Source organism: Notolabrus celidotus, chromosome 18 (assembly GCF_009762535.1).
Source record: "Notolabrus celidotus isolate fNotCel1 chromosome 18, fNotCel1.pri, whole genome shotgun sequence".
Taxonomy (NCBI): domain Eukaryota; kingdom Metazoa; phylum Chordata; class Actinopteri; order Labriformes; family Labridae; genus Notolabrus; species Notolabrus celidotus.
The window spans coordinates 13,188,148-13,201,889 of NC_048289.1; the positions used below are offsets into that span (position 1 = coordinate 13,188,148).

Genomic DNA, 13,742 nt, shown 5'->3' on the forward strand with positions numbered 1-13,742 from the left:
CCCTGTCGTGATTCTCATTTCTCCTCCAACAGATTCACATAATGATCCAATTTAAAGTGCTGTGTTTGGATTGAGTCATTTGGCAGCAGCTCGTCTCAGCCCCGCCGCGCTTGAACACAACATTGTTTTCAGGTCCAGAATTATTTTCCCATCAGGCTGAGTGAGCTAATAGGACAACAGAGAAGTGCTCACAGGGAGGGAGAAGATGAGACGGCTTAATTCAAAGCAAGCGGTGTCTGCGTTCATGCAGCAAACCGAAAGACGCCTGTAAGGCAAGAAAACAATGAGAAACAACTTGGAAGGAGATGAATGTGTCATTGTTCGCGAGCATGATGGCTAGTTTAAGGTTCGTGGTGGAAAATTGTAAACATGATGTTTTTTAAAGTTTGTGCCAGGAGTCCAGGTTGCTGAGTCTTTGTTTTTTCCCAGTCTGCTCATAGTTACTAAAATTAAAGATGTCAGGGATGTTTTTTCTCCATGGTGATAAGCCAAAAAGCAAACTTTTTCCTTCTCACAGTGAAATGAAAACTTCCACAGAAAAAAACAAAAGGGAGTATAGTCCATAAGTCCAGGAGCGTGTCCAGAACTTTTTGACTGGGGTGGCCCAACTGAGGCTTTCACAGGCAGGGGTGGCCAGTGCATTTACAAATAAATAACATTTACCCTTTCTGTCTTCACAACCTACTTTCATTAAAGTAATAAACAGTTGTTGTATTCCTTTTGACTTTAAAAAAAAAACACGACAAAGTGGCATAAATCTTCTAAGCTTGATTCTTTAAGGACTTACAAAGATGTTTTTTCAAGTACTGTCTGCCTTTTAATTCATCCCAAATTATAGATTTTAATAGAAACCCCACCTCTGACAAGGCAAACAGCCAATCATAGTTTAGGATTTTGGTGTGGCCCCTGGTGTGGCCAATTGGATTTCAAGTGCCACCCTTGGCCACCCCTCTGGACACGCCACTGTGCCAGTCCCCTTAAAAGTACACTTTCAACAAGCATTTTGATGATGGTGGTCAGGAGTGCTGTCTAACATATGAAGATATTTATTTTTGTTTTTCAGGTGCTTTTATGCCTTTATTTGGAGAAGACAGGTCAGTGGATAGAGGAGGAAACTGGTAGAGAGAATGGTGAGTGACAGGCATCTTTTAATGGGGCGCAGGTTGGAATCAAACCTGGACTGCCTGAGGATTATAGCCTCTGTTCCTTGGGTACGCAACTTAAAAGTGGAGCTCCTAAAGATATTTTTTCTTGCAAAACACCAGCCCAGTAATAATCGTGATTCTTAGTTGTGCATGTCATTGAGAACATGCTTATTTATTTTTGTTGGTGTCTGCAATGATAACATGCACCTTTGACTTTGTGCTAGCTAGCTAGCTAGCAAGCAGAGGAAGGTAAAATACAAGATCTACTCATTAATTGCTTGGCAATGAATTACAAAATGCCATCTACAGGTCACTAGGACAAAATTGCTGTTATAATAACTGATCAATAATAGCACTTGTATTGTAGCACTGTGTTCTTGATTCTTCTGAAGAATACCTCAGTCTGTGCAGCCGGTGAATCTATTTATCCTCCTGCTTTCTTCTCTCAAGCTATCATTCTAATGTGCCAAACTACTGTGTAAGTTTGCAGGGAAAATGTTAAATAGAAATGCTGTTCTGGTGTGTGTTCAGTAAAAAGGTACATTGATCAGACCAGCATTCAAAATAACTATAGTAGACATAGCCAGCCTGCTTGGTGACAGTCTGGTTTGCACTTCTGGATGATATTGAGGCCTCAGTTTTACATTCAAGACTCCTCATCAAAAACCTTTTTACATACAATAACTTAGAAAACATCACAAATATGATGCATTCTCTAAACCTTTATATACACATATAAAACTCCCTTTATTCAAAATGACCCTGAGAGTCAATCCCTCATTTACAAAAAAGCCAACATTTTGCTGAACAGCAAAAACAAGTGACTTAGAAAGAGATATTGAAATATCTGGTACACATGTGGTATATAAAATGTGTTTAAACCTTTAAAAAATATGTCAGACTTGAAGAATAATGATCTCAGTTTTAAATGGCGAAGACAAGCATTTTAGTAGTCCTGGATTTTGGGGACCATTCCTCCTTTGTTTTACATGGCAGCTGAAGGCAAGTTTTTGCTTTAAACAAAAACAGATAGAAAAACAACCCAAAAAACAATGTTGCCAGGCAACAGTGATGTTCATTAAAGATGAGAAAAGAAGTAAACACCAAAGTGATGTGTAAGGGATGATGTATAGTGAGTGTGTAGTTGTTCTAAACAGGGTCAGACAAGACGCCAGTTTGAAACAGAGGGGGTTTGTTCTCCCTGATATTCTATTTCGTATGGCCAACCGCTCACTGTACGTTATTGGCTTATCACCAAGCGGCAACCTCCGGTCAAAAAATATAAGTCCAATGGGGAAGTGCTAAAAACTGCAGTTCAACGAGGATCCGCTTGAGGCTGGCTGGAAGTACCGGAAACCACATACACATGAATGGGAAAAAGACGATCTTTACAGCCAAATTAACATTAAACTTAAAAAGTTGTTCTTAATATAACATTACTTTACTTTTATGAATCACATTACATTTAACATTTTCATTCATTATTAAAGTCAAAACCATGTTGTTTACTTATGCTATCAGGAACTTACGTTTTTGCCACATTGTCAACAGGAAGAGGTGAAGTCGTGAACTATATAAATGTACAGGCCTCTTTCAGCAGTCTGATTTGATGTGATGCTTGTGTGTGATCTAGTTATCCCTCGTGTCACTCTTGTTATGTAGAATTAATAATTGCTTTTTAAGAGAGTGAAAATATAATGTTACCAACACTCATTATTACACAAAAAACTAAATGTTTAAAGCATTTTTTGTTTATAATTATGGCCTACAGCTCAAAAGAACAAAAAAAAAACATATTCCAAAATATTAGAATATTTAATTTCAACTTTGAGTAAATCACTATTCAGTCATTATAAAAACTGTGTTTCTCTTGCTTGCATACACAAACACAATTGTAGGGAAGACTGCTGACTTGATAGTTGTCCAAAAGACGATCATTGACACCCTTCACAAGGAGGTCACCCACTGAAGGTCATTGCTGAAAAGGCAGGCTGTTGTCAGAGTGCTGTATCAAAGAGTATTAATGGAAAGTTGACAGGAAGGGAAAAGCTTGGTAGGCAAAGGTGCACAAGCAACAGGGATGAGAGGATTGTCAAGAAAAGTTGATTCAAGAACTTTGGAGAGCTTCACAAGGAGTAGACTGAGGCTGGTGTTAGTGCATTAAGAGCCACCATGCACAGACATCTTCAGGAAAGAGACCAAAAATGTCACATTCCTAATATCAAGCCACTTCTGAACCAGAGACAACGTCAGAAGCACCTTACCTGGGCTAAAGAGAAAATGAACTGGGCTATTGCTGAGCGGTCCAAAGTCCTCTTTTCAGATAAAAGTGTTTTTTTTTTCATTTCATTTGGAAATTAAGGTCCTAGAGTCTGGAGGAAGAGTGGAGTGGCACAAGTCTGAGGTTTTTTAAACCAAGTGTGAAGTTTCTGCAGTCTGTGATGATCTGGGGTGCCTGTCATCTGCTGGTTCTTATAATAGACTGTAAAAAAAATGGACGTCCCATCACTCAGCTGGAAGTGAGGCTTCCACAAAAACTCCTCCCCCTGGTGGCTGGCTGCAGTATAGGTCAAAAACTCTGCCTCCACCATTCATTTGAATGGGGCTGCTGTCAAACTTAAAAAAATAAATACACGTCGTATGAATGTTTCTCACATCCGTATGCTGTGGTGATATGTAGGTATTTGACTGTTTTGTGTTCAAGGCCTCTTTCTTTCTGAAAAGTTTCTTTTTTGTTAGTTATTAGAGGTTAAAAAACGGGGTTTTACATCCGGGTTTACTTTGATTGACAGCTGCTGTAGAGAAAAACTCTTGACTAATGCGCAGACTCTGGCTGCAGAAAATGTACAAGATGTCAGTGTTCTGTAACGGGATATTTTGGCTTCAAAACCATTCAATGGGAAAAGGAGGAGCGACGCTGTCCATTATACATACAGTCTATGGTTCTTATCAGGAGATTTTAGGCACTTCAAGCTTCAGTCTGCTGACAAGCTTTTGGAGCTGATTTCTTTTCCAGCAAGATGCAGCACCTGCCCACAGCGCCAAAACTCCTCCAAAATGAAAATGAAATGGTTTGCTGACCATGATACTACTGTGCTTGACTGACCAGCCAACTCACCTGACCTATACCCCACAAAGACTCTGTAAGAAGTGTAAGATGTGTAAGAAATGGCTTCAAAATATCTTATACTTATTTATTTGAAATATGTCACATGCAACTCACAATGAACATTTGGTGTGAAAGATTTTTAAAGAGGATGTATTTAGCAGCTTGCTGTCAACACCTCCTCTGACATCTACCCCTTGGCAGGATTCCACAAATATGTATACAAATCATCTCATATCAGTATTGATTTCAGTTTGTTTCATAACCTGCTAAAAAATCTTCACAGGAGCTTTAAGCCTCTGCATCTAAAAGTGAGAAACAAACACGTCTTGTATGGTGGGTGTATGGAAAGCAGTGTTTGAGACACTGGCTCGAAATGAGCTGTTAAAAATTAGTTTGCAAACTTGACTTAGAAACAGCATTAATTCCAAAGACACTGTGAAATAACAAGATGGAAACGGCAGTAATCAATCTGTAACTGTAGCCTTAATGATGCCAATGGTGTCCTCCTCCAGCTCCAGAAGAGTAGAGCCTAGAATAAGTAAACACTGTGTGGGAGAGCATAACACACCATCCTCTCTTTCTAGGTCTGACCACACAGAATGACAGGTCACAAAGGGGGCACAGGGGCTAATGTTGTAGTTCACGGGACCACCTTCTCTGCTGTCACACTCTCTCACTAATAAGCTCACATGACTCTGCGCCACACTGACACTGTTCTGTGACCAACGTGGAGTCAAAATGAAGGTTCAGCATCTCATTAGCACCATATTGAGAGAGAACGAGGGAGGGACGGGGAAAGGAGAGGGAGGAGGGGGATTCTTCCAGCTGTTTGTTTCTGATATCAGATAAAAGAGAAAATAAAAGAGGGGCAGAAGCCTGAAAGAGAGGAAGCTGGTGAGTTCAAGAATCAAAGGATGTGGTTAAAGTAAAAGAAAAAGGAGGAAGAAGTTTGCCCTGTGACCCAGAGCCAGCTGACAGGGGAGGAGAGCAACAAGGTAAGTCTTCCTCCCTCTTTGTTTTCCCTGAAGCCAATTAGCAGCCAAATGATTACCATGCAAACACTCTGATTTGATTATTTTTTCTCTGGGTGTCACACGCCCACTTTCAGATCAACAACAACTCTGTGCGTGTGTGTAACTTTAAGTGCCAGGGGGAAATTGGGTCAGTGAGAGAGGGAGAGGAGCATGTGTTAGAGGAGGAGGGAGAGAAAGAGAGAGAGAGGCGCACACTAAGAGAGGGGGAGACGGACACAAATGGAGAGAAAGCCTCAGCGAGCCCTTGAACTACAGTAACAAGTGGTCACTTGAGTAATCACTGGTGATTCAGAGAGAAATGTAAGTGCGGGCTTCTCCCAGGCATGGCTTCTCTGTTGCCACTTATTTTTTGCTTCTTGCTGCCTTGTGGATGGAGATTTCTCTATCACTAAAACCATATGAATGCTTCTTTGAGATAAATGATAAAGATGGCCTGCTTTTTCTCTCCTCGGCATGGAAAAGTTGAGGATTTTTTTCTACTTTCAGGAGCTTACTTCAAGTGAAAAATGGGAGACATATCATGAGAATATCAGACCAGCTAACCATGAGGATAAACTCCTCTGTGTTGCTCTCTCTCTCTCTCTCTCTGTCATGCTCAGTCTTGTGACGAGGTGTGGTTAGTCACTTTCGCATTACTCAGCCAGCAATGTGTCAGCATGTTACCCAGACACAAATAGGCCCAAATATAACCGTGTCTTTTGCATGTTTTTGCCTGTGTCCTCTCCTTTGTTCAATCTGTCTTCTCTCATTAATGAACCTGCCATTTTTTCTTTGCTTTGTGTAAAAAAAAAAAACCTTGCTATCTTTGCACTTTATTCTTGATAAATCCTGCATTCCTGTTTGTTCGCCAGCTCATAAATCCGCTCCTTTTGTGGTCCTGATCTCTGAATCGAGGCAGTTGGTTCTTGTAGGCCTTGTGTTAGTCAGAGCAATGGGGAAAGATGACCTTTCCCTGCTGTTTATTTTGGGAAGGCTACAGGAAGAATGCCTGAGCAGCTGTTCTATTCCTGCTGGCAGATCCCCACCCCTGTGAATTTCAGTCTGCCACTGCAACCACACTCCCTGTACTCACGCAGGGGGCTTGGTTGCATCTGTGCACTGTAAACTGTAAATCACACCTCATCGGGATGGGCTAAGTTGTCATGGCAGTTAGCTCAGCAACACACTCACTCTATGAAGTTTCAGTGCCTATCAGACAGAGCATTGGCTCTGCACGTTACACCGTGTACACGTCTAACCTGTTGCGTGGTAATCATTGTTGCTTGCCTGCCAATGAGAGCTGTCTTTCCCAGCATATTATTATGCTTTGTAACCAGTTGAGCAACTCTCTTTTACAACATAAACAGCAATCTCTCCTTTTCAGAAGCAGACACCTTCACAATCATGGCGAGTCTTCCCAAAGAGCCCCCTGAGGATGTCAAGAAACAGAGCTTCTGGATGGTGAGGATTATTTTCATGACCAAAACTGAAAAACTAACACCTGAGTAAAAGCTACAAAAAAAGTGCTTGTTTGTTTGTAAATTTGTTTGCAACTCACCATCCTGCGCTTCATCATCTTTTCCTCATAGCCAGGGAATTATGTGCGCACAGTGCGCCGGACAGATCAGTCCCACCAGGCTTGTAACGACATCATGGCCTGCTTCATGGAGAGGGCGAAGGTGGAGAAACAGTATGCCCAGCAGCTCAGCCAGTGGAGCAGCAAGTGGAAGTCCATTGTGGATTCCAGTAAGTATGAAAGACACAGAACATGCTTTCCCAGGCATTCCTCATCATGTCTGCTCTCATCAGGTTAAACCACAGCTTGATTCTTCTTAAATGGCTGCACATGTGTTTGTTTGAAACTCTCCAGCAGACAAATGGAGGTCATTATTTCTCTATTGCTTTCATGACTCAACTCTGCGCCCTCTGTCAGGTCATTCTTCACTTCTTTTTTTCTACTCTCCTAGGGCCGTTGTATGGCTCCCTCATGAAGGCATGGCAATGTTTCTTCACCTCCACCGAGCGCCTGTCGGCCCTACACTCCTCCATCTCCCAGTCACTGGTCGCAGAGGAAGGAGACCGGGTAAAGTCGTGGCAGAGGGAGAGCTTCCCAAAGAAAATCTTCTGTGGGTTCAGGGAGAGCTACGACAGCAACACAAGTTTCTCACGGGCGCAGAAACCCTGGTCCAAAAAGCTCATGAAGGTGAATGTTTACTAAGAGCGATGCTTGGTGTGTGTGTGTTTGTTTGTTTGTGAACTGTTCATGCTTTCTATGGCTGTCACATAATGACCAGCATTGGTGTTTTGACAAAAAATATCTTCACTTAGTGTCCACTTGCAGGTTTTATCCTGCAGCTTTTGAATGGTCATCAGCATCAAATGGAGTTTTCATTAATTTATTCTAACTTCCTTTGCTAATGAGTATCACAAGGTAGAGTACAACTCTCAGGGAGAAAAGCTATTAAGTGTTCTTCAAGAAACAATAAGATTGTTTTCTTCTGTGAAACAACTTTATTAAAGGTTAAGTAAAACTACAGTCTTTTTTCATTTTGTTTTTAAGGGACAAGCTTTATCTGTGTTTTTGCACAGAGTAAACATGAGAAGATTGACCCCACTTTCACTTCCTGATGGTACTCACAATTCCATAGAGAATAGTCAAATGGACAGATTGTGGTTGCGCAGGAATTTGGTTGAGTAAACGTCAGGAAACTCAAATCATAGTCTGACACATAACACCCTGTAAGCTGAAGTAACTCACAGCCAGCTGTACGACTTTGTCTAGATATGATTTATTTCCCAAAATGTCAAGCTATGTCATTAAACACTTTTTCTTGTGGAAATTTAACAAACAGGGTATCTAGGGAAATGTCTGGTTAGCAGGTGGTTAAAGCAATTTGAATCCTGACAGTGAGCAGGACCCCGACTCAGAGCAGAGGGATAATGTATCACCCTGAAGGGGTTCCAATCTGTTATGACAACCCGGCTCACTCGCTTATTACCTGGCTACCATCTGAAGAACAAGTTGACACAAAATATTGATTTAAAGATGATTTCACTGATTTATAAATGATTTGTTTACACAACCAAAAAAAGTCTCCTATTCAGTGGTTGATAGCATCTCCTTGAGTTCTCCCCATCAACTTCTTTTCTTTACTAGTGATTGGTCAGCCATTAATCATAAATCATTGAATGCTGTTGAATGTTGAACGATATTGTTGACCTGGCAGTTCTTCTGGCACTAGATGGCAGAACCTGTGGCCAATCAACTTGAAGCACTTTGTCGCACTTACTAAGGTTTTTCCCTCCAGTCTAAATTCTTGCTTGTGTTGTACATCGCTTTGGACAAAAGCGTCTCCTAAATGAAATTGTAGAATTGTAGAAATCAAAAGTTTTGTGCTCTTGGAATAGATACAAAATGACATTAAAATATTCTCCATGTTGTTTACCAACTTTTAAACACTCTGGGAAGCTCAAGTTTTTGCCACAGTATCAACAGGCTGAGGTGAAATGTGCCTGACCTCTTTCCATACATTGATTATTTATTTATTTTAATTTCCTGGTTAGATAAAGGTCAAATAAAAATGTAAAAAATAAATAAAACAATTTTGACCTGTGGGATCAGGTTGTTCCTGAATGCTTTGCTACACCAATGCTTTGGAATTTTGACCAATCAGACAAGTATTTTACAAAGCCATATTAATAACACAAGCTTTCACTGCACAGTTACAGAATGATAGTCACCTCATCTGACTCTTGGCAGAGCAGCAAATCTGTGTTTTCTGAACTGAATCAAACTTTCCTTGAAGTAACCATAAGATTTATGTGGATGTGTATTCAACAGCTGGAGAAGGCCCGCGTTGCATACCACAAGTCCTGTCAAAGGGAGTCCACAGCTCTGGACAAAGAGAAACAAGCAAAGGAAAACTCTGAGATGAGTCCAGAGAAGCAGCAGAAGTTCACAGATGCCAAAGAGAAGGTCACAGAGGAGAAGGATAAGGTGAGGAGGGATTTTAACACACTGTGCCACTTTATTCTGAGCTGTAACTGCCCCATTCACAATTCCTAACTTACATCGTGTCATAGAGAGAAACGTTACATTCCCATGGAGTTTGTTTATTCTGCTGCATGTGGTGATATTTATCCAGTCAAGGAATTATCAGCTCTAAACACAAGACCCAGCCTTAAATTTCTGCTCCAAGCACTTCCTTGTATGGAGAATAGTTGTTATTACTCTTCTCCGTGTTTATGGAGCACAGCATGAGAATGCTAAGAAGCACCACATGATTTATACATTTTAGAATTAAAGAAACAAAGTGGATGTTCTCTCTGAGGGAGCAAACAGCATCTTTCAATTAAAAAAAAACTACTCTTGTTCCAGTGTCGAGAGAATTACGAGAAGGTGCTGGAGGATGTAACGACCTACACTCCTCGCTACATGGAGGAGATGGAAGCCATCTTTGAACAGTCGCAGGAGGAAGAGAGGAAGAGGATCAGCTTCCTGAAGCAGGTCTTCCTCTCCATCCACAGACATCTTGATGTCACTAACAATGAGAGGTGAGCAAACGTAAGATCCCAAAGTCTACATATGGGTCCCATTCAAGCAGCAGACTCTGGTGTTGAAAGAATGAGGCCAATGCAGAAGTACAAATAATTGAAGTTCTATTAGTGTCCACTTGAGAATCGCTCCAAACCCCATTAGAGCTCATATTACCAGCACAACTAAAAAGAGTTAATTAATTAATTAATATATTTGGTTTATTACATTTTAAAACTATAATAAGTCTCTTTACCTCATTTCTTCATTTATACGACTGTACAGGGAGGAATATCTTGTATAACTCATCCATTTTAATTTTATTAAGCCTGAGAGTTTATGCATGATTACTGTAGGTGTATTTAGAGCCTGATTTAACTGAAAGGTGGGAGCACTGTAGCTGGTCCCCAGGCAGCAAGGATATGGCTTTAACTCAACCTCTCTGACAGTTTCTAGTGTAGCCTAAAGTGAGTCGGAGTCAGCATTTCCAATTTGGAGGCTGCCATCTTTGGGCTTTATAAAACCTTCAGTAACCAGTAGGTGACGTCACTGAGATTACGTCCATGTTTTTTTCAGTCTGTGGTCCTTCATTGAGGCACTACAAGAAGTAGGGATTTTAGTTCCTCATCTAAAAAATAGGAAACTACTTGTTCTGTCATATTTTACAAACTCCCCACATGTGAAATGGAACAAATGGTCCCATCAAGCATAAATCATGGCTTACACAATGTTCTTTCAACATTTTATTGGCAATTTTTCTGAAAATGTTACCAAAGATCTAGTTGCATCTTCCTTTGCATTAACATCAAAGAAAGATAATCTGACTGATTTTAAAACTTGGTTGATATTATGTGAACATATCAGATATGGGCTTCTTTCCCTTAACATTTGCCCCTGTTACAATGTTACAATGTTACAATGTCATCTAGCAGATGCTTTTATCCAAAGCGACGTACATACGAGAACAAGAACAACACAAGCAAAGATCTAGTAAATAAGGATTTTTCTTTTTTTTTTATAAAATAAGGAACATCTACAATGAAACAACCAAACAGTTTAAGACCTTCTATTATCATCATCAACAATTAACTTGTCATCACCACAGTAATGACCAAAGTACGAAGTGCTGGGTCACTCCAGAGCTGAACACAGATTCCCAGAGTAGAGCAGGACAGTGCGAGTCAACTGTAGGTGGAAGACATGATCTGCCACTGAGGACAACAATGGAGAACAGTCTAGCTAAGTGCGTAGTGTTTCCTAAAGAGCTGGGTCTTTAGCTGTCCGTGTCATGCTGCCTCAGTGAGCAAGCATTATTCTTCTACCACTCCAATTTGAGTCTGCAACTGAATAAAACGAATATACATTTAGAGAGTGCAATGTCCAATATCCCCTGGAGGAATGGAATAAATATTTAATTGTTGTTGTTAATATAAATATGAGGGCAAGGACAGATATCCAAACAGGAACAACTTTCTTTCAAAAATTTTCCTAGTTCTGTTCTATCTCTTTTACATATAATTACACAACTGACATGGTAACATGTCCAAACAGATATTTATTCATAAAAGAACCTCAGTGTAAAAGTCGGTCATTGAAACTCAGCAGCACCGATAAAGACTGCAGTGGTGAATTGGATTGCCCCAGCCAGTTAAATAGTCTAAAGCATTGAGCGTCCACTGGTCAGATTCCTTCAAGAATTAATGATCACAGTTGTTCATTGAATGAGAAAACGTTGCCAAAAGACATTTGATTTTATTTCCAGCATGAAACCAAGATCACTTTTGATTCTAATGATTTTGATCACACATGATGTGAGTAGATGAATGCAGAGCAGTGTGTTTCATATCATTACAACCCAGCTGTGTGTCCTCGTGTCAGTGTGAAGGCCGTGTATAGCGAGCTCCATCAAACTCTGATGTCCATCGATGACCAGGACGATGCCAAATGGTGGAAGAACAACCATGGCCCTGGCATGCCCACAGACTGGCCGAAGATCAAGGTGTGTGACAACATTTTCTTCAACCACATGAAAGATTATATATGTATACATAAAAGGATCTATAGTATTAAGCAGAAAATTAAATCAGGAATTTGTATTTTGAAAATTCTGATCTTTATCTAAACCTAACATATTTATAAGATGGCGTTGAGAACTTGTCAATGTTTATAACCTTCAACGTTCTTACTTTCATTACAGAGATACATCTCACTGTAAAAAGCCAGGCTTTTTTTTTTACAATGTAGGAAGTGTTTTCACTTTTAGTAGCAGACCACTTGTATGAAGGAGTTGTGTATTAACATGGTCTTGTAAATCCTTTATTACTTGTGTTCCTTCCATTAGGAATGGGTCCCACCAGTAAAGAAACTGAATAGAAAGAAGAGGGACCAGAAAAGAAAAGACAGCCGACCGTAAGTTATCCAGTGGGATATTACTCATTATACATAAATAGAAATTACATCAGTGTTTTTTTGACTCTTAAACATCCATGTTTCCTCCTGTCAGTGTGATGATTGGAGGAGTGAAGGTGCGAGCTCTGTACGACTATGTGGGAGAGGAGGGAGATGAGCTGTCCTTTACAGCAGGTAACACTTCAGAGCAGGATTTTATGACAACCATTTACAGCTACAACGGGCCAAATGTTTATTTATTTATTTATTTCCTTTTAAAGGATGAAAGACATGCATTCATTAAATATGAGAGATTGTTAAAATCTAAACAGACTGTACAAAAACAGTCACTGTTACATTCAGTCAAAACAAACACACCCTTTACAAATGACAAAACACTTCTATATATATTTTGTCTACATTCTATCATAAAAAAATTATTTTACCCACAGATTCAATTTGTCTTTTTTTTGTATCCCAGGTGAAGTGTTCCTCAAGGTAGAGGAGGAAGATGACCAGGGTTGGTGTCGAGGCGTCCTGAGTGGAGGGAAGGAGGGCTTCTATCCAGCAAACTATGTTGAAGTTGCTGAGTGATGTCACACTGTCTAATATACTGTGTCCTAAATTTATTTCTTACAAAGAGTTAGCTTTCAAATATTTAAAAAAGAATAACATTTCTGATTATATTTTATGATTTCACACTGATTCTACATCAAACTGTACCTAGATGTTTCTTAAGGCCTAATATTCTAACATATTGGTTTGAGTAATTCTGCATAAAAAAAAAAACTAAGACTATAATGTTGCTGTGCAGGAGCTGTATGTGTATGTGTGAGTGTGTATGTGTGTGTTTGCATGCATGTATGCAGGTTATTACCAAAGAAAACAAGATAAGATATTTATTTACTGCTCTCTCTCTGAGTCATCAGGTCACAATGATAGCTGATAATGATTTATGAGGTTTAACTGAGCACAGGTTTACAATGATATGTGCACACAAGCCTGTTAATGTTTACTTATTAAGTATTATGTAGAGCACGCAGACGTCACTTTGACTGAGGGGGTGGATTTTCAAAATAAAGCGGAATTGTTTTACCTCATCCTTCATATCTACTTTTTTTTGTGGCATGTGACATTTGTGGATCAATAGATGTTGATTCAGTTGGTCAGTGGATTAATCTAATAAGGATTTTAATATACCAGCAAGTATCACACATGGGTCTTCATAAAATTTTGAGAAGGAGCCTATTTGGTCAACTAAATAAATCTAGATGATAGGCTTCACTTAATAACATCAATCAGGTTATGTTTTCACAAAATCTGTGAATTAGCTTAGTATCTCAGCATCTACTCAATGGATTACAAGAATCAGCAATTTCTAGATATTCATTGGCTTAGAGAAAGTAGCCATAACATCGTTAATTGTCTACATTTCTTCAAACGCCATATAGAGGTAATATACGCATTTAACAGCTACATTTTTTTACTGCCAAGCCTGAGACAAACACACCAGCCTCAGGTGTACTTTGTGTACTGCTCTAATGAGCGCACAT

General features: G+C 39.7%; 1 protein-coding gene across 2 annotated transcripts; it reads left to right on the top strand.

Annotated features, from left to right (window-relative positions):
• Positions 1-5,113: 5,113 nt before the first annotated feature.
• On the top strand, positions 5,114-13,289 carry LOC117830218 (protein kinase C and casein kinase substrate in neurons protein 2-like). 2 transcript variants are annotated; one of them, XM_034708247.1, is made up of 10 exons: positions 5,114-5,249; positions 6,652-6,728; positions 6,857-7,013; positions 7,235-7,470; positions 9,109-9,264; positions 9,646-9,821; positions 11,680-11,800; positions 12,143-12,210; positions 12,305-12,384; positions 12,671-13,289. In XM_034708247.1, exons 2-10 carry the CDS (start codon positions 6,672-6,674, stop codon positions 12,781-12,783), a joined length of 1,164 nt encoding a protein of 387 aa, XP_034564138.1. In that variant the 5' UTR covers positions 5,114-5,249; positions 6,652-6,671; the 3' UTR covers positions 12,784-13,289. The 2 variants fall into 2 exon arrangements, with proteins under 2 accessions (XP_034564138.1, XP_034564137.1); XM_034708246.1 differs by lacking the exon at positions 5,114-5,249 and adding an exon at positions 5,445-5,588.
• The last annotated feature ends 453 nt before the right edge of the window (positions 13,290-13,742 follow it).